The 26317-nt window shown below is 38.6% G+C and overlaps 1 protein-coding gene across 7 annotated transcripts in view; it reads right to left on the reverse strand.

The window, feature by feature from the left end:
- Sorcs1 (sortilin related VPS10 domain containing receptor 1) overlaps positions 1 to 26317 on the reverse strand; it is a 537652-nt gene that overhangs the window by 106695 nt on the left and 404640 nt on the right. For all 7 annotated transcript variants that reach the window (XM_006983296.3, XM_076563275.1, XM_006983299.4 and 4 more), the window contains exons 7-9: positions 22339 to 22457; positions 19851 to 19940; positions 14035 to 14214 (exon numbers count right to left, since the gene is read on the reverse strand). In XM_006983296.3, the coding sequence (XP_006983358.1) occupies positions 14035 to 14214; positions 19851 to 19940; positions 22339 to 22457 (389 nt within the window). The remainder of the gene's footprint in view (positions 1 to 14034; positions 14215 to 19850; positions 19941 to 22338; positions 22458 to 26317) is intronic.

Consider the following 26317-nt stretch of genomic DNA (forward strand, 5'->3'; position numbering starts at 1 on the left):
AATACACCATCAAGCTGTAACATGACAAGGGGGCCTGAACACCCAAACACACACTAATAAGTGAAGGATGGCAACTGCATGACATCCTGTAAAGGCAAAGCTATGGAGCCACAAAAAAGATCAGCAGTTGCCAGGGTCTACTTGGGGGGGTGGCAGAATGACTAGGTGGAGCACAGAGGATTCTAAAGACAGTGAAATCATCATGTTATGATCACATAATGATGTATGTATGTAATAGGATATTTGTCAAATCCATGAAATGTAAAACTGAAACTGTGGTCCTTTCTGTAAACTGTGACTTTCATAGGTTTATCATCTGATGATAGGTTGACTACAGCCATCAGTCTCCAAAATACAAACCTCAACACTTTCAAGCCTGTTGCTTGACAAGCAATAAGTAAATAGGGACAGTTTATATTGTATGCTAGACATCATGCCGGGTATTTTATATATATATATATTTGTTGCTGGAGGGCTTCTCTCCAGGTTCCCCAAGCCCCGCAGTCCCACAATCCACTTATAAAATAATCACTCAGACGCTTATATCACTTATAAACTGTATGGCCGTGGCAGGCTTCTTGCTAACTGTTCTTTTATCTTAAATTAACCCATTTTTATAAATCTATACCTTGCCACGTGGCTGGTGGCTTACCAGAGTCTCTACATGCTGCTTGTCCTGGCGGTGGCTGCAGTGTCTCTTCCTCAGCCTTTCCGCTTCCCAGAATTCTCCTCTCTCCTTGTCCCACCTACTTCCTGCCTGGCCACCTACTTCCTGCCTGGTCACTGGCCATCAGTGTTTTATTTATATAGAATGATATCCACAGCATTTCCCTTTTTTCTTTTTTTAAAAAGTAAGGTTTTAACTTTAACATGGTAAAATTACATATAACAAAACAATTATCAAGCAAGAATTACAGTTACAATATTAAAGAAGATGTCCTATCTATCTTATATTTGTGAGTTTAAGGTTTTATATCTAACTTATCTTTTGTCATAACTGAGGAAATTACAACTATCTAGTTTTCAACCACATCAAAGACCTGAGAAGGAACATAATGGTACCTGAGAAATGGTAGATGGATGCAAGCAACTTTCGGGAATCTTGCAAAAGTAGACCAAGACAGCTGGCAGCCTGGACAGTCACCTAATGTTTCTCAGCATTGTTGGTGCATTCAAATTGGCTACAGGCCTAGAGTATCTGACAGACCATTTTTAGAAGCAGGAATTCTGAGAGACCATCTTACCCTGTCTTGGCAGAGTACAGTGGTCGCTTGGCAGAGTACAATGGTCCAGAAAGGACAGCATTATATTTGTACTGTCAGCCATCAAGGCAAGGGCAGTTCTTTGTCCAGTAGGCCATTTTGTGCCAAAAAGACAAACTTCCAAATGGAAATGTCTTAGAAGCCCAACATTCTCTCGGGATCAAATTGGTGCAGCCAGGAGCAATTGTGTCTCATGTCAACAGAATTCTAAGTTATTTAAATGCCATATTCTCTAGGTCTATGAAGTGTTTGAAGATTACTTATCTATCTGAAATATATCTATGTATACCTAGAAGACTTAACTAACATGGCTACAAATATGATTATCATAGATGACTAATTATTAATCTATTTTTAATTATCCATTACAATTTTAAATGAGTTACATAAACATAATACCTCAAACAAGAATAGAAATATATATATACAGTATAACTAAATTAACTTCAAGTTTGTATCAATAAACTAAAATTTATACCAATGTAAAACATTTTAAACATAAACTAAAATCTATACCAATGTAAAACATTTCAAACAAGTTGTTCTTTAAAAGTAGGTTCATTAATCTACCCTTTTATCTTATCATCTCTATATCCTCCTCTATATCTATATCATATCCCCTCTTCTTTTTTAGAAAGAGATCACATTTATAATCAACCTGTTTTAAATAAAAATATTGTTTTTTTTTTTTTTTTTTCTCTCCCACATCAGAGGGCTCTTCTGATTTGGGACACAAGAATCTCTTAACCATTTTTTTTTTAAGCAATATGTCTGGGTTTAGAGGGGGAATGAGCCAATTCCACCTCTAAAGCCAGCTTGGTATATTTGGGAATTTGGACGTAGCATCTCTTACTACTTCCTGCTGGAGGGGGGCGCTGTATCTTATGGGGATGCAAAGAAAATTTTAGGCCTATGGGGTAGTCCGTGAGGCTGTATTGTGTGAATCAGTTGCCTTGAAACCGCTCTGGATGTTGGATCATCTGGGCCATGGTGTCATCGGAGACCTTTCAGGGGGTCTTGGCTGGTGAAACCTGATGTATCTTAATCTGGAACAAATCCACAGCCTCTGGCTTTCTGTGGAAACAAAAGCAGAACCTCTTTTCCAAAGTAACATATCCTTATATCCAAATTTTGAAGTCAAGGTACCTTTAAAATATACATTTTGGCATAACTCAACAGCTTTTGTAATCAAATGTTTTTCTTTAGTTACGAATATCAAAGAGAATATAATCCAGATTCTCTGTGTGGTAGCCATCTTTACGTGGCGCTGTGACTGCTGGCTCCGCCCACTTTAGCTTCCCAACATGGCAGTGGTACGTTTTCCGCCAGCTCTGGGAGTCATCAAGTCTCAGAAATAGTGGGTCTAAGCTTTTATCAAAGCAGCGTGTAGCCCAGAAACCTTTTTTTTTAATACTAGTAAAGACTAAATCTACCACACAGTGTAATGTGCCGCTGGCAGACGCCTCATTCCCGCCATACTGCCGGTCAAACGCACACGCCAGGAACCCGCCAGTGTTCAAACCCGCGTTTTGCAGTGTCTAGCTGCTCGTATGAGACAAGAAGCAGGAACCTGGTTTTGGCTCTGTTTAGAATTGGTTATTAAATATTCTCAGGGTTAAGGTGGAAACTCGAGCCGTTGGGCGCCATTTGTTGCTGGAGGGCTTCTCTCCAGGTTCCCCAAGCCCCACAGTCCCACAATCCACTTATAAAATAATTACTCAGACACTTATATCACTTATAAACTGTATGGCCGTGGCAGGCTTCTTGCTAACTGTTCTTTTATCTTAAATTAACCCATTTTTATAAATCTATACCTTGCCACGTGGCTGGTGGCTTACCAGAGTCTCTACATGCTGCTTGTCCTGGCGGTGGCTGCAGTGTCTCTTCCTCAGCCTTTCCGCTTCCCAGAATTCTCCTCTCTCCTTGTCCCACCTACTTCCTGTCTGGCCACCTACTTCCTGCCTGGTCACTGGCCATCAGTGTTTTATTTATATAGAATGATATCCACAGCATATAATCTCTCATTTAATATTTGTAACAGTATGTTTGGGAAATAATTGCTAATTCTATTTCACATCCAGGTCACATTGTCAATGACACAGAGTAAGTGTCAGACCTTGGATTGTAACCCAGAATGCTATAGTTTCAGAGTGCATGGTTATAATGACTATCTAAATTATTGAGGTATTTTCAGTACCAAGCAATTGAAAGAGGGCAGTTGAAGGACTCATTTTTCTTTCTTTTCTTCTTTTTTTTTTTCCAAGACAGGGTTTCCCTGTATAACACTCCTGGCTGTCCTGAAATTCCCTCTGTAAACCTGGCTGGCCTCAAACTCAGAAAGATCCCTTGCCTCTGCCTCCTGAGTGCTGGGATTAAAGACATGTGCCACCACTGGCCAGCAAAAGACTCATACTTAATTATTATTATTTCTTTTTTTTCTTTCAATTCACCAAATGTACTGGGCATTAGGGAAAACAATTATTTTAAAATGTAACTGTTTTCTGATCAAATAACCATTCTTTCAGTTTCGTGATGTTATCTTCTTGTTAAAATTGGTTGATATCAGAGGTAGAGAAATGGCTCAGTGACTAAGAGCACCAGTTTCTCTCCTAGAGGACCATGGTTTGGTTCCTAGCATCAACATGGCAGCTCACAACCATTTGCCACTCTAATTCCAGGGGTTCTGATGCCCTCTTCTACAGTCCCCGGGTACTAGGCACATGTGGCACACAGACATGTGCAAAACACCCATACACAAAAATTAAAATAACAAATAAATAAACAAAAATGTTGCTAACAATTAACTATGGAAATGCTTCCTCATTCTATGTGCTAAGGCTAAGAATTAGCAAACTATCAAACTGTGCAGTCAAAGATCATCACTGGTAGATTATCTTTTCAGGAATTTTAGCTTTACCAAATACATGTTGGTCCCTGTGAAATGATTACAATCCAGTGAAATTGGAGGTCAGTGAGGGAAAGATCCAAAATGTGTTGAATGATACATCCCATGTATACACACATTCACTCATTCAATGCCCATCATTAGCACAGTGGTCAATAACCATGTTTTCAGGATGAGAAAAAAAAAAATGGAGACTTAGATTTCATTTGGAGCTAGCTGCAACACACACAGGGAATAAAAAAAAAACACAAACAAACAAAAAAACCACTTAAACAGAATTTTGGAGAAGTTTAACTGAGCTTAGACCCTTTATACTGTGATGTGATTAATTTTAAGCGGAAGAAATTAGCAGAGGTTGTTGCTTTGCTTGTCCTTGTTAATACAGAGCACTATGCTCATTCTTTTGCATAGATGCCTTCCAAGGATTGTTACAAACCTGTGTAACAGCTTTCATCCCAAGTCTCTGCAGAAGGAAACTGAGGTGTTGACAAATTTTAATTGTTTTTGATCACAGAGAACAGAGTTTCATATTCTGTTTGACTTCCAAAATTCTTTCAGCAGACAGCTCAGAATTTGTCAGTTCTAAAAGGCTGGGTCTCAACCCACAGTAGACATGCATTTCGATTCTGTTTTTGACACAGGCAGATCTCATTAGTCTGTACCTGTGGATTTGGCATCTGGGATAATTTAGAGATGGGCCAAATCTGTACTTTTTTGGAACAAGATTGTTTAACAAATAAATGATGTAAACGAGTTGTTGAGAGGAATACTTTGAACTACTTAGGAAAACAAGCCACATTCTGGGCAACCAACAGCCAGAACAATTTCTGTGCATTGTTGATTCTCAACAAATGTGGAAGGCATAAACTCCAGGAGCATTCTACTTCCTGACAACTCAGTGTTAATTACCAATGATATTTTGTTATTCACTATAACAGCTCCATGAGGGCTGCTTCCCAGGAAACCCAATGTTAGTTTTGCATATGTTCAAGAGGCTGTTACATACTTAAATATGACCACACTGCCAGTTCTTTAAGAATTAAATTGTATAAATCAGAATTTTCACAAAGCCCTGCTGGGCTTCCCTCTCAACCAGTATTTAGCCAGAAGTAAGAAATAACTTAGTCATTCAGTCCTCTATAGGGTTACAGAAATAAATGCAAAAGGAATTTTTTTAAAATGTTACCTATTCTAGTCATGTCATTACCTGCTTCCTCCCCACCCCCACCCCCATCCCCCACTGCACCTGCCTTCTCTTTTTCTTTGACAACAGCACAGAGCAAAAGGCTATGTGTTTAGGAGCTGGTTCATTTGATTTGTAGAAGTGGTGACTTTATTGGCCCCCGACTGCTTGGCATTATCAAATGCCACTTGAGCAGAAAGCTGGGATGTGTTACTCATCTCTGTAAGTGTGGCCTTCAGGTTTATCTTGAGGAATAAAAACTTGGCAAAGAAGAGAGAACATGTGTCAACAGGGGTAAAAGCTGGAGAGAGTCAGCTTATTTTTCTCTTGTAACCAAGGCGATTTGTTCGAGTTGCTTTTTTCCTTTTTAATTGTTTTTGCTACTTTACCTTGGCCTGCAAAGATGGTCAACTGTGTCTTTTACTGCTCACTGTGAGGTTTATGAAGGCATTTTTTTCTATGTTGCTAACTGAAATCCTTTGAATGATGCTCCTTATTCCAACAATTTTTAAGTGAGGTTTCATTACTTAGACTATCCATCAATTCTTATTAGAGGGGCAGAGTTAGTGCACAAAGTATGGAGTCATGTGGGTATCCATGTGTGTACATTTATTTGAGTGTGTGTGTGTGTGTGTGTGTGTGTGTGTGTGTGTGTGTGTGTGAGAGAGAGAGAGAGAGAGAGAGAGAGAGAGAGAGAGAGAGAGAGAGAGAGAGAGAGAGATGGGATCATATTGGGGATAATACAGTATATTTACTTGGCCATATTACCTTTCTCTGCACTCATACTACATGCATACGTAGGATGGAATGCATTAGGGGAAAGGCAGAAGATACAGAAAAGAATATCCAGTGGAAGTTACGGCTTCACACAGACACAGAATTAACCAATAAATATTCTGACACTGGGAGTGTATCTTCTTCTGGAAAAGGACCTGTTAAATTTCATGCCTATTGAATTCAGCATAATAATCTCTAAGAATGCTGACAGTGCTGGAAGCTACTTTTCTCTCCTTGCTTCTCATATGAAGGAATTTGATTCCAGAAGTCTCAAAAGAAATTCAAAGTTATTTATTGCCATTTAACATCTCAAGCCAAGACACCATTTTGATTTGACTTTAAATGTGAAGTGCTACAGCTCAAACCTCAAGCTGAACAACATACTTACTGTCTTCAAAGTGCTGTATTCCTTTTCCAACCATGTTCTCTGTTCATGCTGGCCACCCTCGAATCTCACAGACAATATACTAGTGTATTTCTCCCTGTCTACTCCTCAGAGACAGCTCAATACACCTCTTCCAGAAGTCAGAATGTCTTTATCCTCATTCACTGTCCCTAGCACTTCAGTATTCTTCATTTTGCCTCTAATAAATATGGTACCATGTCTTGGTTTCAACACTATGGGCTCATCTAAGAGGTAATAACCTGCTCAAAAGTTTCTCTAGTAGCCTTTAAACTCTTTATTGGAAGTTAAAGTGACATCTACCATTATGATCTTTAAAGACAATATAAACTATAATCATTCACTAAAAATTCCTTAAAATAATTAATTGTACAATCATGTGTATAAGGGATTCTCATTTTATTTTATTTTTTTGAGATAGATAGTAAGAGTTCTCTACTAGGTGATACAATAACTCTGGAAGGCATAGGAAGAAGGACTACCATGAATTGAATCAAGCCATGCCTATAGACTGTGACCTTTTCTCCAAAAAATCAAATCAAGCAAAGACAATTAATTTATTTAAATTTATTGAGTAAATAAAAGCTAGGTTTGAGAGGCCTTTAAAAAACCTCAATATATGAATCAACTTCATGTATTCTGTAAATTAAAAATTGTAATCACTTTGCAGATGAATAAATAAATATTCAAATGTAAATCACCTGCCCAATGCCATTCATTCACAGACCCAGACTGTCCATCAGTCCATCCAACTCCAGAGCCCATATATTTAGTCTCATGGTTGTCTTGTTTACACAAATTTTCCTGTTATTCTAGAGTATTGTGAGAGAAATATCACACTGGCACATCATACTTATAAGGACCTTTCAGTAATCATTCTTTGATGCCTTTATTCTGTAGTCATTCAGTAAATTCCTGAACATGTGCTTCATTCCTTTAACTACTAAAGATCTAATAACCTGAATATTTTAAGCACTTGTCCCTTCATATATCAAATGGTCTTTGAGATTTAAAATATGCCAGATGCTGGGCAATTCTTTGATGATTTAAAGGAAGGATATCAGACATCTTCCTTTTTCATGTTTATTGTCTAGCAAATCCTCTCCTGTGTCAATTATTCACGTGTTCCAAGTGGAGGTCAAATTGGGAGGCCTCTTGTGCTGGAGTGTTTTGCTTATTTCTTCCTCTGATGCTGATTGGCAAACCATGATATCTACTTTCTCAGACTTAAATTGCAAATGTTAAGTGTCAAATTTGAAGAAAGTAGATGAAAGAAGTGTGGCAAGAAAGAGAACATGCTCATGGTCATGTTTCCTTGTGTTGGAGGGTGGGCTATTTTCATCCTCTAAATACAATTTTCTAGACAGAAAAGATGTGTGTTCTGAAGGAGTGAGGTGTGCCACTATAATCAAAGTACTTACTTGACAAAAAAAAAAAATGTCTGATCCTCCTCATGCCCTGCCCACACCACTGCCCCATTGCTACTGGTGATTTTACCTGGGACTTTGTGCATATTGTTTCAAATATTCAACCATGGAGCTACACCCCCAGCTAGATGTTTTTTATTCTTCTAATATGTGATCAAATAGTACTCTCCTAGAAAGACAGTAGCCTATTATAAATTTTGTAATAACTCTGACTTGGATGGGACAGGGTTTGTATTCTCTGCCTCTGACTGCTGTGGGATGGTCTGTATGTCAAATCTGTTGCTCTGATTGGTCAATAAATAAAACACTGATTGGCCAGTGGCTAGGCAGGGAGTATAGGCGGGACTAACAGAAGAAAAAAGAAAGAACAGGAAGGCAGAAGGAGTCACTGCCAGCCGCCACCATGACAAGCACCATGTGAAGATACCGGTAAGCCACAAGCTACGTGGCAAGGTATAGATTTATGGAAATGGATTAATTTACGCTATAAAAACAGTTAGCAAGAAGCCTGCCACGGCCATACAGTTTGTTTGTAAGCAAATATAAGTAAGCCATACTTATTGTTTGTAAGCAATATAGGTCTCTGTGTTTACTTGGTTGGGTCTGAGCAGCTGTGGGATTGGCGGGTGACAGAGATTTGTCCTGACTGTGGGCAAGGCAGGAAAACTCTAGTTACATCTGACCTAAGTTTTTAAGAGGCAGCTTTTCTTAAGAAATCATGGTATATCACATTCATCCTGATGGTTGAGTTTTCTCTTTTAAAGAAGAGTTGCATATCATGTGCGGAAGATACAGCCTGGGTGCTGCATACCTTTTATGGTGCATGGCATGCCTCATATTTTATGCACTCGGCATTTATCAGCCAAGTAATTTCACCCCCAATCGCAGTCTTTTGCACTCAGCTGCCCTAAGTCATCATTTTCCATTAAGCCAAAGTGCTCTTCATCATCATTAATTAATTTTCCCTTCCCAAAGGAGGGATGGCATTGTCCAAAGCTGTCCAAATCCCTTTCATCACCCATACACACATACATGCTAGAAACCACAGTTCCTAGACACACCCATTACATCTCTTCTGCTCTGGTCATAATGAAACATGTTCTCTTGTGCTATTCAACCCACATGGGCACTGAAGCACTCATGTTCTTTGGGAATAATGGAATTTTAGAACATTTGATTCCATAATTTCCATACATATATACTTCCTTCTACAAGACAAAGTTGGCAGCTATATGTAATTATTGTCTGGATTTGTTTGTAACTTTGGACTTGATTCTGAAAGTCTGGACACAGGTCTGAAGCAATTGACTGTTTTTCTCACCGATTTCTTCCTCCTGTTTTGTTTTGTTTTGTTTTGTTTCCACATCTGGGAGGACTAAAGCTATTTCTCCAGACTAAACTTATCCTTCAACTTTTACACTATTGCACATCCACAATCAAACACAACATACTAACCTTTCAGGGGAGACATGGTACATTGTAGCTGAAAAATCTACATACCCTTGACTTTAAGCCCTAAGTTTGCTCTGTAACCTCAGGAGAGTGCCTGTGCACTCCCACCTCTATTTATTCAACAAGGAGAAAGTGACTGTAATCATCCAAAGTTCATTTATGGGTCAAATAAAAGAACCATGGAAAGTTCTTTGTACATTGTTTTGTACATGACATCCCAAAATTTTAACTATTATCACAAAACTTTCTTTAAAAATCCATTTCTGAGATATTTGGCCCATAACTAATTTCTGGGCTCACATTTCTACACCTCCTTGAATAGAGAACATGTCAAATAGATAACTCATACTATGAGAAAATTCTGGTATTTCATTAACTAAGCCACAGTATTGTCTCTAATTTTTTGTTTTCATCACTTGCATATCTCATCACATATACACACATAGTTGTAGAATTGAGAGCATTGCAGTTGCACCCAAGTGACAATGCATGTGAAATAAATGAATTTAACAGGAACTGAGTTATTTTTCTGTTTTCCACAAAGCTCCCCGTGTGTGTGTATACATGAGCTACAGTCCCATCTAAACACTCATACTCATACAGTTTGCATTTGCTAAAATGGCTTCATGAACACACGCATGCAGGAATAACAAGTAACTGGTATGCAGGAGCATACAAAGGAATGGCATCCTCCTCCAGCACCCCAAATGTGAACAGACACGCACTCCATGGATCCTATCTCTGTCATACCCACCTCACAGGATGTTCATCTCTGCTACTTATTAATTCATTTATGGATTCTCTTGTTTTTCATTTATCTCTAAGCGCTCATCATTCATTGCAATTCTACAGGGAAATTCACACTGGATGACTTTCAGCTTCCTGCTCGCCAGAACAATCAGATTTAAGGGAACATTTGTGCCAGGCCTTGAGTCTGCCAATATTCTTCCTATCTAGGAAATCAGCAGATATGCCACTGCTGTTCTGCTCACATCAATTTCAATTCACGTTGCTCTGAACTGTCAAGCTAATAAAACAAAGACACTTCTCTTCCCGCCCCGGGATGCAGAACACCTTTACATAATGCAGTCACACCACTGCTCAAAGTGATGCTAACAAGAACCAGCAGTTTCCCTACAGATAGTCAACAGCAAGAGACACAAGGGCAAATGCAGGATTAACAAGGAATGGGTCTTGTGTCCAGCAGCCTTGCTGCTGCTGCTGCTTCCCATCCCACACCTATGCAATGTTTGAGTTCATAAAGCCATGTGTTAAAAAAAAAATGGTTGCAAATAGTTTATTACAAAGTCACTTCTGCCCAGTTTATTCATTTGTTCCATCATCAAGGAACCAATATGAGATATGGTCTTTATTTCTGACAGAAAATAAAATTAATTGAGAGAACCCATTTTTGAATTGATTTGGGAAGAACCCATTTGAATTAAAAGGGAAAAGGGTAATCAAGAAGAAGAAAAAACCCGAAAGTGTGTTTTGTTTCATTTGTTTTTAGTGTTCCAGAGATGTTTATTGATTTGTATAAATCAAAACATGAGTGATATTAGCATTTTACTAAAATTTACCATTTACTTACTTCTCTGGTCAAATATGGCTACAAATACCCAGCAGGGCAATTTGGGTGACTCAGCTGATTTTCTTCAGTTTTTGTTTGATTATTTTTTTTATCTACTCTTTATTCTGTTTTATTTTCTGATTTTTTTAAATTAATGTATTTATTTCACATCCCAGTCTGAGATTCCCCTGGTTCCTCTCCTCCCAGTCTCTCCCCCAACACCCCTGTTCCCAGCCCTGCAATCCACTCCCCCTCCACTTCTGTTTAGGAAAGGGCAGGTCTCCCATGAGTATCAACAAAACATGGCATATCAAGTTGCAATAAGATTAAGCATCTCCCCATATATTAAAGCTGGGCTGTGAGGGAAAGGATAGAACTAGGCTCAAGAAACTGAACTGGATCTTTAAGCTGGCACAGCCCCTAGGACTTTACATGGGATATACACTCACAAATGTGTCTATTGTGTGGCTGGCTCAAGGCAAGAGAATTCAGGACATTTCAACAAAATACGCTTCAAGTTTAAATGTTTATAGGGCATTTACAAATGAGGAAAGGAGTGCTGAAATTTATACTTATTTGTAAGACAAGTACCCCTTGTTAAAATTGTCAGAAGTTACTGCTAATTGCAATATGGAAAGAAGCAGAAATCCCCAGTGCTGGAAATGTGCTGGGCATTTAAAAATGTGGCTATGTTTTAAGATAATCAGAATAGACTGCTAAGTGGTATCTAGGCATACTGCAAGATGATACTAATAATTCCATGCTTTGTTAAAGACATTGTATTTCAGGCATTATGGTAGTAGTTAATAAGGATTAACTGATTTCATCCTTGGAGCAATTTACTGGGTATTATGTTCATCTCTATATTCTCAACAAAACAAGTGGCATAGAAGGTATGCACTTGTCTTGAGAATACATTTCAACAGGAATAGCAGTAAACTAGAACTCAAATTCAGACAGCCTAGATTTTAAAAATGTCATAATATAAATCAAATTTTATCTAGAACATTCTTGACACTAAATCTTTAAACTATGTAAATGTTTTCCAGAATAAATGTTCAATTGGAGATTGAGATATTGGACATTATATGTAGCTGAAACATGAAATGAAAAGTGGTATCAAAAACTTATACAAAGATAAAAAGATCTGCAGTATGTTTCATATATATATATATTAACTATATCCTATATTAATCTGTTAAATTCTGAATTAAGCATGCAATTCATTTTATTTTTTATTTTGGTGGACATACCAAACTATGAACCTGGTTTTATGCACACAAAAAGAGGTTTAGCTACTAGGAAAAATGTAGCTCTAAACATCTGAAGGAAAGAGGAAGCAACATAATAAAAAGCATGTATATTTGGGCTTTAGTTTCTAAGTGAAGTTGGTGTCTTTGACACTGGATATAACACTGATGCTTCTTGTGAATCCCTGAACCTAACAAAGTGTCAGTGTCTTTATGACTGCATATATTTGAATCCATTTCAGACTTTTTTCCAGATAGAATATAGGCCTGTTACTACATTTCTCTAACCCTCAATATGTTCTTAAATAACTCATTCTAAATCCATCACCATACATCCAGACTGACCAAGAGATGAAATTCATCCCCAAAGAGTAGTTTGTTTTCTATGTATTGTGCCTGTAAAGACAATTCCACCCTGAAGAAGACTATCTCTCCTTACTGTTCCTTCAGCCATTAGTAACTGTAGCTCCTCAGCTAGAGGTGGGACTTTGCAAGTCCCTTCCTTATCCATGCTAAGATTTTCCCTGGCTTGATATTGTGCAGATCTTATGCGTGCAGTCAACAGCCACTGTGAGTTCCTGTGTACAACTGTCCTATCATGTCCAGAAAACACTGTTTGCCTTCAATCATCCACTGCCTCTGGATGATCTCTAAGCCTTGGGAGGAAAGGATGTGAAAAATATTAATTCTGTTTTCTAAAGAAATGGAGTGATATACCATATTCTATCTGGAAAAATACTAAGTCTGTAACTAATCCATTATGTTTCTATTAGAGTAGAAATCTTTGTAGCCATAGTAATATCAACTGCAGTTCATAACTAAGTTAGATAATGAAATCTTTGGTACTGTTTTTCATTTTAACTGATTGATCCAACTTAGATGATTTTACTTTGAATATTGCTTGTTAGAAAAGCAAAGAGCCACAATGCTCCACAGGAAGTTTGGTAAGCACTGGATTGTTGTGTTTTTTCTGTTAATTTAATTTCCCAGGATTTTGTAAAAGCAAAAAAAAATCTTATGGATATTATCTCATGTATTGGCCATTGAGAGGTAGGTTACTAGGCAGCTGAGGCTATCAAGTTGGGACGTTCTTCAAGGCTAACAGGATGCATTCTCATAGCATACAATGATGCCCCAACCATGACACTTCAGAGTCTGGTAAGAGAGTACTGCCCACTGATTCATTACACAAAACCCTGTCAGCCATCCGAAACTATTTTGAAATATCTTATCATATATCAAATACCATATCATATGTACAACAATCTTATGCAAGCCTTTAATGTGTAGTTTCCTCCACAGACACTTTCCAATTTCTCTGGAGCTGCTCTTAACCAGCAGAATCATTTTTTTTAATCTCTTTTAAAAAAAAATCTATGGGTTACAAATTAAACAAGAATGTTCTGAAAGTCTTTTCTCCTCTTAGTGGAGTGACACTTTCCAAGGAACCAGCATTGGAATGATCAAATGATCTTGACCCACTTGCTCATAGAATCCCTCTTCCCTCTCTTCTACTGGACTCCAGAGCTCAGACTGGTGCTTGGCTGTGGATCTCTGTTTTTTCTTCCATCAGTTACTGGATGATGACAAGGTATTAACCAATCTGATTACAGTTTTGAAGGAGGGGATGGGAGGTGAGTTGGAGAGAGGCTGGGGGGAGCAGGGAGGAGGAATGAGAGGGAGATCTGTGGTTGATATGTAAAATGAATAAAAAATTAAATAATAAAAATGATCAAATGACCCATATTTCACCAGTTAGTCTGGGTCCTGCTGTCCTCCAGAACCACATATGCTTGGTGACATACCTCATAGAGGTCGATCATGACATTGCCTTCAGGGCCTCTGCTACTCTGGACGTTCTCCAAGGCCAGGGTGAAGTAGACACCACGGGTGTCTGAGATGTAGAGGTTGTAGGTGTCATTCTGGTTCCATTCTTGAACTGCTGCAAACACTTGATTCTCATCTGTGCTAATGACATGCATGTCCTAAAGAAAAACACAGGGAAGTGAAGAGGGAAGAAGGGCTTTATACATTAACCTGGCATGCATTGAAAGAGTGTGGATGATTACGAGCTTTGATGGAATGCAGAGAGAGAGAGAGACAGGGAAAGTTTCCTTTCACACATATGAAAATGGCTGAGTATTAATTGTGCATTTTTTGTCACTTTGGAGTGAAGCAGTACAGCCATAACAAAATGAGATAGAAGGATGTATAGCAACCTAATTGTAATTTAACTGCCTTATTAGACAATTTGAAGGTTACTACCTTCAAATGTATGAATCTGGAGAACCAGTCATTCTTATATGATTGCAAATTCAAGCACTACTAGCTAAGAAGACTTACACAAGGCAAACACAAGGACAATCTGCAGTGACAGAAAGAAGCCAAACAAGCACTAGATTCCACTGTGGTCTGTGGATTAGCAGAGATGGTACAGTGGGCAAGTTCCTTAGACACACAGAACCTCAGACCTTACTCAATGAATTACAATATGCTTTTTAATGAGGTTCCTCCGTGAATAATATGCACATTAAAGCTTGATAAGCACTGCTAAAGGTTCAGAAATACCCTGAAATTCCCCAGCAGGGAAAAATGTCTACCAGAAAAATCCCAAAGCATTACTGTTTGTATGAGTAATTAATGTAAGGACTCAGCTACTAATCCATTATTTTCCTCTGCTAATTTCTCTAAGAAAACTACAGGAGAGAAAAAGAGTCATCATAAAGGATATTGTTCCCAAACTCCAAGGTTACCAGATATAGAAATAAAGTGAAGGAAACATGGAGGCCTTGTCCTCTGTCCTCTGGCAAGAATTCCAAATTCTGCATTCCCCATTCAGGACTCTAGCCACTGTCTAATATTATTCTAAACTGGCTATCTCCAGCCAGGGCTTATTGTTTCCTTAAGGAAAGCCTGTTGGTGTGCTTTGGGCTGCTTTTTAATCCTGTGGCCAAAGAAGACTACACAGAAGCACTCCCAAAGAACTCAGAGTAAAGCAGTTAAAACTTAAAAGGCCCAAAATAAACCAAGGTACCCAATAATATATAGCAAAAGAATAATATAGAAATGCATTTGGCTTTTATGTAACATAAAACATGCTGTCTGTATGCTTGAAAAGCTTTAGATACGATGATCTTCCTGGTAACCAGCTCAACTCAAACTATTCAGTATAACTTGAGTCATACTTCTAACCTCAAGTTCTCATAATCTGAGTTCAGTCTTGGCTTGTGACATAGTCATCTGAGTGAAACTTGATGCTCAGACATTGTGTCTGTGAATGTCATGTGATAGCAAGAACATGTCCTTCACATGATAGTGAAGATAAAATCAGCAAGTCTTAAATATCATAATAGTGTTTACCAATTAGGGTATGTTTTATACATGGTGAGTATTTTGCTTAAGGGAGTCTGTCTATCCCTTTTGTTGATTACAAATAATCAACTTGGCTTCTCTGCTTTTGAAATATTTGAATATTCACTCACTGATATACTCAAGAAAAGGTTCTTCCAAATGTTTTCTGTCTGGGAGGAAATTAGCTATGGATCTACTAGTTCATCCATGTGGACAAACCTTCCATGGCTCCTAATTCATAATAGGACAGAACCCAAAATCTTTAAAATTGTTTAACAACTGCTTCCTGTTTATGTTTCCTTCCTTTAAGTATGTTGTAGTCCTGGATTTCTGTTAAATTGTTTCAAATGAAAGCTGAGCCTAGCACAGCCAATTCCTACCCATGGGTTTCAGTATGAATTTCAGTAACAGTGAACTTTTGATTGACTCACATAACAGAATTGAGAACATAATCCTGGGAGACTATGGTCATTCTTCTACAGATCACACTTCACAGTCCATTGTGTAGATTTGGTACTTGTAGATAACAGCTAGCATTATTGTCAACTTGACCAGAATCACCTTGGGGATAAGGCTCTGGGAATACCATAATTCTCTAGATTTCATTAATTGACTTGGGAAGACCCACCCTGAGTGGGAATAACACTAATGGCTCTGTCCTGGACTAAATAAAAATGGGAAAGGTGGCTGAGCAGAAACATTCATCTCTCTCTGCTTCTTGAAAGCAGATGCAACACGGCCAGCTGCTGGAAGCCCCCGCTGAAACGATTCAACCCTGTGTAGCCTTGAACTGTGATAAACCCTTTCTCCCTTTAGTTTTTTTTGGTCAGGGTAGTTTATCACAGCAACAGGACGAGTAACTAAGATGGTATTGAAAACACAGCTCTTCTAAATAGCTTGAACAAGGTCGCTGGTAGAACATGTCATGTGATGTTAACTGGGTAAAATGACCATGTCTAGATAAAGACTGCAAACCAATCTCTATCTTTATGTAATTTCACTAAACAGAGTTTACACAATGATGCTGGTCATAAAGATTTGATATACCTGTAATTTTTTTCACCTTTCTTCAACCCCTTATTAAGAAAACGTGTTCTTATTGTTTCACCAATTCCCATGATTCTGAACCAATACAGACTCTTATTTTGAGTTCTACTGGAGCACCTTGCAGAGTCTGTCCTAAAGGATACTAGCATTACTGGATTGTAATGTATTTTTCAATGGGGGTGGAAGCTTCTTTATTAGGACACTTTGCTCTTATTAGTGGTGGTGATTTATTCACCTGGGTTTGTTTGTCTGTTTGCTTATAAAATAGAATCCTGCTATGCAGCCAGCTCTACAACCAAGTTAGCCTTGAAATCACTATGTCATCTAAGCTGGCCTCAAACTGTTTTTCTTTTTAAGATCTATTTTTATTTCATTTAAGTGGATGGGTGTGTATATCTTTATGAGTACACCACACATGTGGATACTCTTGGAGGTGAAAACAGGGTGTCAGATACCCTGGAGCTAGGGCTAGAGATGGTCATGATGTACCCAATACAGGTGCTGGGAACTCAGTTCAGGTCCTCTGGAAAAGCAGCACAAACTCAACTCCTGAGCCATGTCTCCAGCTCCTGGAGTCAAACTACTGATAACCTGTCTCTAGTTCCAAGAGGCTGGGTTATTTTTGGTTTATTCCATCATGCATGGTGTTAAACTATTGAATTAATGCTGAACTGAAGAGTTTTGTTGCTCATAGGACATTCATGAATCATTCAGATTACTGACCTCCTCCTAGTCTCTAAGGAAGTCACATGGATTGAAGTTTACATTCTTTTTAAACTTATTTGACTACAGGACCAATTTTTTCCAATATATCACTAAGGATATTTTATGCTGAATGAAAAATTGGGGGAAAATATTGTTTTGAATCTAAGCTCTTTATTTTTTAAAAAATGAATAAAAGAAAAAGTAATAAAAACCCAGATAGCCGAGGTTTCTAAGCAAGTTAGTGACAGACTCAGGTCTGAAGTCAGGTCTCCAGCCAAAATTGAGCATCCTTTGTACCCCCTGCATCCTGGTACCCATCCATCTTCCACTATGGAGACAACTAGATCCATAGTAATAATAATATTACCTTGCTTTTATAGAGTGTCTGTCCTCGAAAACACTTGAGGCACTTTGGGATGTATTACCTCATCTATCTCACTGGAGTTGCGAAGAATGGTCTCCAAGTAACTCAGGGGAAGGAGGAACAGTCACTGTTTAGTTCGGCCTAACAAACCACATACTCTTACTTGCAATGACATTTAGCCATCACTCTTTGTTGGTTTTTCTTCTCCATTATTAATTGTTTAAACATAGCCCAAGGCAACATTCTGCCCCTTCAACATCTGATACAATGGCAGTAGGTGATTAAAAACATTTGAGCAGGAGAGAATTGATGTGTCTCCATTCCTTAGGTCAGCATGAAGCTTTGTTTACCTGTAGGTGCAGCTCTGGTTCTGACAGAAGGCCATGTAATACAGCACCTTGGAGGCAGATCACTCCACCCATGCTGGGGCTTCTCTTTGAAGCTATAATGGGATTATAATGAAGCTTCTCTTTGCTTTATATAATAAACATTCTCCTGGACCAAATAATGCATTTATTTGCTACACTCACTTCCATTTTTTTCAGTAACAAGCCAAATTAATCACTGCATTTACCCTGAGAACTCAAATGAAGCTAAGTCATGGAATATGATCATCTGGGTGGCAGGGGTAGGGGGGTGGGGCAGATGGCCAATTAAGCTCCAAAGAAAATATTGCCTTCTAGATTGTCTAGAGGCCACTGAGGACAACTGTCAACAGTGATCTTTGTGATGACTATGAACAAGCAATATAAAATACCTGTCCTCCCACCCCCATCTCCAGTAGTCTATCCACAAAACCCTCTGAGTTTAAACTACCTTTCTAGGGTTCCTAGACCAGTGAGGCCCTCCTCCATTTTTTTTTGATAGCACAACAAATTTGGTGGGGTGGTGAGCATGCTACATTTTAACAATTGGAGTCACTAATTTACTTGCCAGGGAATAAAATCATAAAAATCACAGGTATGGATACTAATAAATTTGGGTTCTAACCTTCCCTGTGTGGCAAATAGAATTTGGTTTTGACTGAAATTGTTCTGCTAAGAATATGCAGACCCAAGATTGAGCATGTGATGAATGAATGAAATTTGAAATTCCCTGATTTAGGCTCAATTCTGCATCCCTCTTGAACCAGGGCATATCACTGTACTGGGTATAAATCTTGCCCTTAAATGTACAAATCTTTCAAGTTGTCTTCTTCAAATTTCAGTGAATGAATCACAATTCATTTCAGTACTCAGTACTCAGCCCAGGGAGGGTACTCCTTTTTTTTCCTTGAATTGAAATTTTCCTTAGGATCCCTCCTAGGAGACTATCATGGACAATTTTAACAATTCTCAGCCTTCCTCCTGCATTTGAATTTCACTAAAAAACAAGACTCGACTCAAAATAAATTTCATTATATAATTTGTTCAACTTAAATCTTTCAAAGTTGAGTTATAATTCTATTTAGATCAACGAAATCACTTTCTTATCCCTTTCCCCCACACACATACATCTCATTTGCTCAAAAAGTAAGCCACAATCGACTAAATTTTGGCCACTTAAAATACAACGCAGAAAACAGTGAGATTTCTAAAAGGCATTTTTGAAAGGCCACATCATCTGTTTTCCACTAGATGGCGCTCCATATTAACACAGTTTTTCGGAATTGTGGAAAGAGCCTGAGGATGCCGGGGAGGAGGGTCTCTCACTTCTCTTTTCCACCGTTTTCAAAAGGGAGTGGCTAGAGAGGTCAGAACACTTAGCTGTGCCTCAGGTCTCTGAAGAGAACCAGTTTCCTAACATCCACTAAGAACAACAGCCATGCTGTACCATAAAGTGAACATTTTTTTTCCTGTTTGGATTTAAAAACAAACATACTGCCTGGAAAAATTTCATATTGAAAGGCAAAAACAAGAGTATTGTTAATTTATTCAGATGCCCACACAGCAAGAATTCCAAAGGAAGAAAAAAATCAGAGGGAAAGAGAACAGGAGAAAGACCCACATATAAAGGGAGACAGAATTACCCACAAGGAACTGGGAAGTCTAGATGCAGAAGTGGGGCTGATGAAGCAGGGAACTCATCACTGGAAGCTGGCAGTGACCCTGAGAATATGGCGGAGGCAGACTGTACCTGAGAGGAGAACAGTCAAAACAGCAACCCAGTGTGTACCTTGGGCAAAGCGTACTTCGGGAGCTTCATTTGTGCAAACGTGCTTCTTCGGTAGGACACGTAGTAATGTGGTCTTCCTCCAGATGTCAGCTAGATCACAGAAACAGGGTGGTGAGAGGAGCTACCTCAGAACAGCTGCCTGAATGAAGCTGCCACACAGCACCGAAAATGCCCGCGGAGGACAGCTGTGAGTGGTTGGTATTGACCAGAAAAGCAACTCACTCACTGTATACAGGTGCTCAGAAGACCAACAACAACCATTCAATAGACAAAAATGTAATCTGAAAATTTGCACGATGGGTCTGGAGAAATGACTCAATAGTGAAGAGCATTTGTTGCTCTTCCAGGGAACTGGAGTTTGATTCCCAGCACCCAGAGTGCAGCTCTGAACCATCTGTAACTCTAGTTCCAAAAGATCTGAATTCCTCCTCGTCTAGCCTCAGGCAGGCTTGTGGTGCACAGACATCAAAACAGGAAAGGAAAAATACTGACACAGAACAATAAATTATATATACATATATACATATAGTATACAATATAATCATATAATATGTTATTTTATATATAATATACATGTGTGTATATACACATATAAATTATATATGTTTATATATGTATATCTAGATATCTATATAGTGTGTACTAGATATAAAATTGCAATGTGACTCTAAAGCTTAGAAACTGTATTAACTCTGTTCTTCCCAATGCTAGAAGCCTCAGGACATATTAGCTCACTGTCCTTCATCAGTCTAGTTTTTCAGCCTCAAGTCCATGTTACACAAGTGACCATATTGGGCCAGAAGGAAATAGCCCAGGTTCATCAGTAGAGAGAAGCCTTCTCATCTCCACACAAAGTTCCTATTTGATGGCATCACACTGATGCCTAGGGGTATGTCCAAGAATGTTAGCAGAAAGCCACTCCAGGTTTGGATTCCAAATTAATTCTAGGTCTCTATCTTTTGGAAGAAAACCATGGAAACTGGCACTGTTTTGTCCAAAGCAGGTCAATGAATAATGAAGGGCTTGCAGAACAGGAAGATGAGGTGTGGTTTCTATCCAGACTTGAATACTACTCTAGGCAGAATAGAAGGCACCTCTGACAATGTGTTTCTCTTTAGAGCCAATATTATATAAGTATCTGCAGTTTGAATGTCACTGGAGTTTGCATACTTGGAATGTCCACATAGCTTGTGGTAAATGATCATCAGACACAGGGGAGTGCCTGGAAAGAGACATTCTTCAGTGTTATGTGTGGAAGTGACGGGTTACAGGAGATTATTCTCATAATTCTAAATATAAATTCTGACTTTGATTGGTATGCCAGATATGTGGAATATAAACTGTTGCTAGAAATCAGAGAAATATTCCTGACAGTATTACTGGTAGAGAAATGAGGGACGGGACTAACACATGCAACCATTTGAATGTCACTTGAAATTACCCAAGTGTTCATTACACACTTCCCTGAAGGAAAAGGAACAAGGATGTGTGTATCATCACTTATGAAACAATTCAAAATTATATAGGCTGATGCTGGCCGTCTTCTTTCAATGCATAGGATTAGATATCAATTATTCTTCAAATAAACTTGTGTCTAGATTATACCTTAACTGTAGTGTGTACATACCCTTATGTATTATATAAATACATTTATAATACTGTATGATATATACACTTAATTTGCTGTAAACATACATTTATCCACCTATTCAGCAATTATACCTTTTCCATTCTCCCCGTGAAAAGTAATAACATGATTTTTAGATGAATTGACTAAAGGAAACTAAAATTGTCCTCAAGAGCAAAGATACACAGAGAAACCTTGTCTTGAAAGACCAAAAAAAGAAAAAAAGAGCTAAATGAAGCTGTTCCTGGTGACTGCCTGTCTCCTGTCACTACTCATGAAATCTCAACTTCTCAAATGGTTTTCCATTCTCTTAGGAGAAGGAAATTATTTATTCCACATTTCCCTGGGAGTTACAGTGGTTCCTGACCACACCAGGGGATGCTTCTTAGTTGGTCTCTGCCTAGTCCCACCTCCATCCATCACACCATTTCCCATTCACCTTCTTTTCTTTTAAAGTGATAACTGAGGATGGGGCTGAAGAGATGATCATTTCCCTGATGAGGAGAAATGGACATAGCTTCAAAGTTTACTTAATGACTTGAGTTTATTGGGAAACAGATAAATAGAAGTGTACATCACTCCTGAGTCAATGCAGCACTTTTTAGATAGGATGGTAAACTACTACGGACAGTAGGCTCAAGAATAGCCTTAAGCCTCCCTCCTCCCTTCCATCCTTCTTTACTCTCTTCCCTCCTCCTCTCCTTCCCCTTCCACCTTCTCCTTTCTCTTTGTCCTTTTAGTCCTTCCTTTCTGACCCATGTCTTTCTTCCCTTTGAGGCTGTGCAGGCAGCCTGAAAGGGTTATAGCATGACAGAAATGAGAAATGCCTTGAGCCAATAAACAGAAGTAGGGATTTCTTACCTGAACAAACACATAGTCATCCTGAACAATCAAAGAGTCAGGGTCAATGTAGCCTGGGAAAGGTTTATTTCTGTTGGCATCTGTGCAGTTTTGCATCCGACAAGTTAGGTATTGTGAATCTAGAAGGGAAGAAGTCAGAGTCAACGAACATTTCCCTTGGAATCTGGAAGTGTTCACACAAGACTCACAATCTCTCCAAGTGATCACTCAATATCATCCTACTGCTCAAATTCCATTGTTATTTTATTACGTTGCTACCTGAATCATGCTTTCCTGATATGTCAAACAAGTCTTGTAATCCTACACACAAAAAAATTCTTATTTAGCTTTCCTCTTCTAAACCCAAAAGAAAAGATTTTCAAAAACTGACATAAGATTTGAAATTTTGTAACCATATTTTCATCTTTATTAGAATTCACCTCCACACTTCGATCTTTGACTGAAAAGCAGGCAAACACACTTGCATGCAGTATTTTAAAATCTCTGGTGGAAGTTCCACTGGAATGAACGCTATGATCCTTAATAAGATAAAGGTTGCTTCTTTGTGGATTGGAAACGAAACACGATAGCAACATCTCCAATTCAAAATCTTTGTTCTCATTTTAGAGGTGAGTAAATTGAAACTCGGTTTTCAGCTGAGACAGCACAGTGGCCAATAAACACAACACCGTACTGATGACTCAGGTCAGTTCACGCTCTATTGCTGGAGGGATGTTGTATTAGAGAGTCTCTGGCCTCCATGAAATCCTTTTATGGCAGTATTTATTTAAAATGCCACATTAAAACATAAAACCACACTGGAATACATTCAAACCCTCCTCTGGCCACCATACCTACGTTCCTCTCCTGATTACGTATCTGTTTCTCTTGCTCTGCCCATGAGTTTTCTAATCCCCTAATTTATGTTGATAAGCATTCCCAACCTCCCCATGGTGTTACAGACTTTCTATCCACACTTTCTCCTTCCCAGAGAATTTCACCAATGTTACCAATTTACCAAGTTACCAATTTTCCTTCAAGGAGAATTTTACCAAGTTACCAACGAAGTTCTCAATTTTGGCCCACTGCTACTTCTGAAGATCTTCCATGATTACTCCCTGAATAAAATTTAGATGCTATACCAATGATTCATCACTATGTATTTCTATATACTGCTTCAATTAAAATATAACCCCCATGATTGTGTGTGTGGTGTGTTCTTCTGTTATACTGCTAATAAGTCCTAACAGTAATCCCAATACACTGTAAGCAAAAATCTGAATATTCTTAGAAACACATCTGCTTATTTGAATGTATGTTTTTGTATGAAAGTGAGGTTATTATACTTACTTTTGGTGCTTACAGACATCTTTCCCAAGTGAAACATTAGAACTTGATCATTGACAGGAAGTGGGGATGAGCAACGTTGTACTAAGGTGGATACAAGGGTTCATGAAAGACTTCTCTTAAAATTAGCAAAGAACTTCCCAAGTACATCTACATATGAGAACTTGAGTATTCCTGAATTCTGCAAGAAGGGTCAGTAGGGGGCAGCATGCACATTTATGCCAGCTGACCCTTGACTGATGTAGATGCTAGTAGACTCACTAAATGATGAATCAGGAGTTTCCAGTACCATGGGGGCTCTGGAAAGTAGAACTCTTGATTTATCATTTACTGAGTCTACACTAGGCCATCTGGATAAGCAAGGCAGTTGTTTGGCTTGAACTTTTTTGGGGGCCCCCAGGAGTAGGACCAGGACCTGTCCCTGGTGCATGAGCTGGCTTTTTGGAGCCTGGTGCCTATGGTGAGACACTTTGTGCAGCCTTGGTGCAGGGAGGAGGGGCTTGGACCTGCCTCAGTGGAGTGTACCAGGCTTTGCTGACTCCCCATGAGAGACTTGGCCTTGGAGGAGGTGGGAATGGGGGGTTGGTTGGGTGGGAAGGCTGGTGGGTGGGAGGAGGGAGGATGAGGGAATCTGTGATTGATATGTAAAATGAATAGAAAATCTCTTAATAAAAAAGGAATTCTACTTCCAATGTTCCTTCTGTAGAGGAACTTTGGCCAGCATAGGAAGCTCTCTAGTCTAAAACTACATTGAGTATTGATGAAACCCAAAGTTAAACTAAAGGAAAAACCTATACCTAGCCTTTCCATCTCCTTTTTTTTAGACATCCCATAGTTCCATTTTTAACCACAAATTAAGATCTTTCACCTTAAAATAATCTTTGAGACTTGTCTTTTCTCAAAATGTTCATCTCTGTCTATAGCACACAAATCTTTACCTCACAATTTCACAGTCCTCTAGACCATTTTGTAGCCTTTGAGTGGCTCCATGGTTTTGAAAGGTTGCCTGGGGCCACAGAAGAAAAGCAGGTTTCCTTCTGTGAAACCTGGGCTTTCGTTCTAGCTATAGTCACATACCAGGTGCATCACTCAGAGAAAATCGCTTCAGTATCTCCAAACTTGCATCCTTCAGCTATTAAGCAGTGATAACATCAGCCATTTAGTCTATTAGAATTACTACACAGAATTAATTAAGATGTAATTAAATAATAAACACGCTGCATGTTTTGAAATTTAAACCTATGTAGATGTCAATTATTATGACTAATCATTTCCTTGATTTTCCTTTTTTTTGTTTGTTTGTTTGTTTGGTTGGTTTTGGTTTTTTTGCCCATAAAGATAGTGCTAATTTGAGGAATATAATCAGTCATTTAAAAGACTAGTGAAATTGGCCTTTGTTACTCCAGAAAATGCCAGCATGAGGTTATATACATACTCTGCCACATGTCCTTCTCCTCTATTTGCTGGAGAAGCCAGCACTGCATTTGCTATGTCATCCTTCCTCTATGTGACTCCTAAGCTCCTACATGTGAGAACCAAGTCCACTCTGGATCTTCCTAATCCCCTTCACGTTGTTGGCTTAGAGCAGTGCATTTAAATCTAGTACTGCTAAATGAGAAGTAAGGGGTGGTACCAGAGATACAGAAGGTGTCTTCCCTACCTCTGTGCAATATGTACAATTTGATGCATGCAGACTATTCTAATTGTCTTCTTATCTAAAGGAGCCAGGGGTAAAGTAAAGAAAAAAAGAAAAAAAAAAAACTTACTAACGATTATGACCAGACTGAGAGAACTTGGTCCCTAAAGACATCATTGAGCTATTGGGTGTGCTGCGTCTACCATTTTCCTACTGCTGTTACATGAGATGATAAATAAAGAACTATGTCTAAAGTGAATTTAATCAAATGTAAAGATTAGAATTTCTTGGGCTTCTAAGGATAAGCATAACTTCCATTGTGATTTAGAGGTAACACTTAATGAGACTCCTGGATGAGTAAGCTTCATTGTTTTATTTTTTTTTTATTTTTTTATTTTTTTTTTTTTTGGTTTTTCGAGACAGGGTTTCTCCGTGTAGCTTTGCGCCTTTCCTGGAGCTCACTTGGTAGCCCAGGCTGGCCTCGAACTCACAGAGATCCGCCTGGCTCTGCCTCCCGAGTGCTGGGATTAAAGGCGTGCGCCACCAACGCCCGGCTCCATTGTTTTATTTATAATAGTGTCTGATCATATTCTTTAAGATAACAATCACCTCTTTGAAGATCCTAAGCAAACACCAGATGGAAAATAAAATATACATGATATCTATAGGTCAATTTTGTATAAATTGTAAATCTGAGAGACTAGAGAAGAAAGCAAAGGGGCATTTGTCAAGGTCTAGAGTAGTGTTCCTCAATCTTCCTAACACTGCAACCCTTTAATAGAGATCCTCTTGTTGTGGTGACCCCCAACCATAAAGTTATAATCGTTGCTACTTTATAACTGTAATTTTCCTGCTGTCATGAATAACAATGTAAATATCTGTGTTTTCTGAGGGTCTTAAAAGACTCCTGTGAAAGGGCCATTCAACCTCCAGGTTGAGAACCACTGGTCTATAAGCTAGACATTCTAATGGATTTTCACAAGTATGTAGAACAGTTAATGATCAAAACACTGCAGA

The sequence above is a fragment of the Peromyscus maniculatus genome, chromosome 1 (genome assembly GCF_049852395.1).
Source record: "Peromyscus maniculatus bairdii isolate BWxNUB_F1_BW_parent chromosome 1, HU_Pman_BW_mat_3.1, whole genome shotgun sequence".
NCBI classification, from domain to species: Eukaryota; Metazoa; Chordata; class Mammalia; order Rodentia; family Cricetidae; genus Peromyscus; species Peromyscus maniculatus.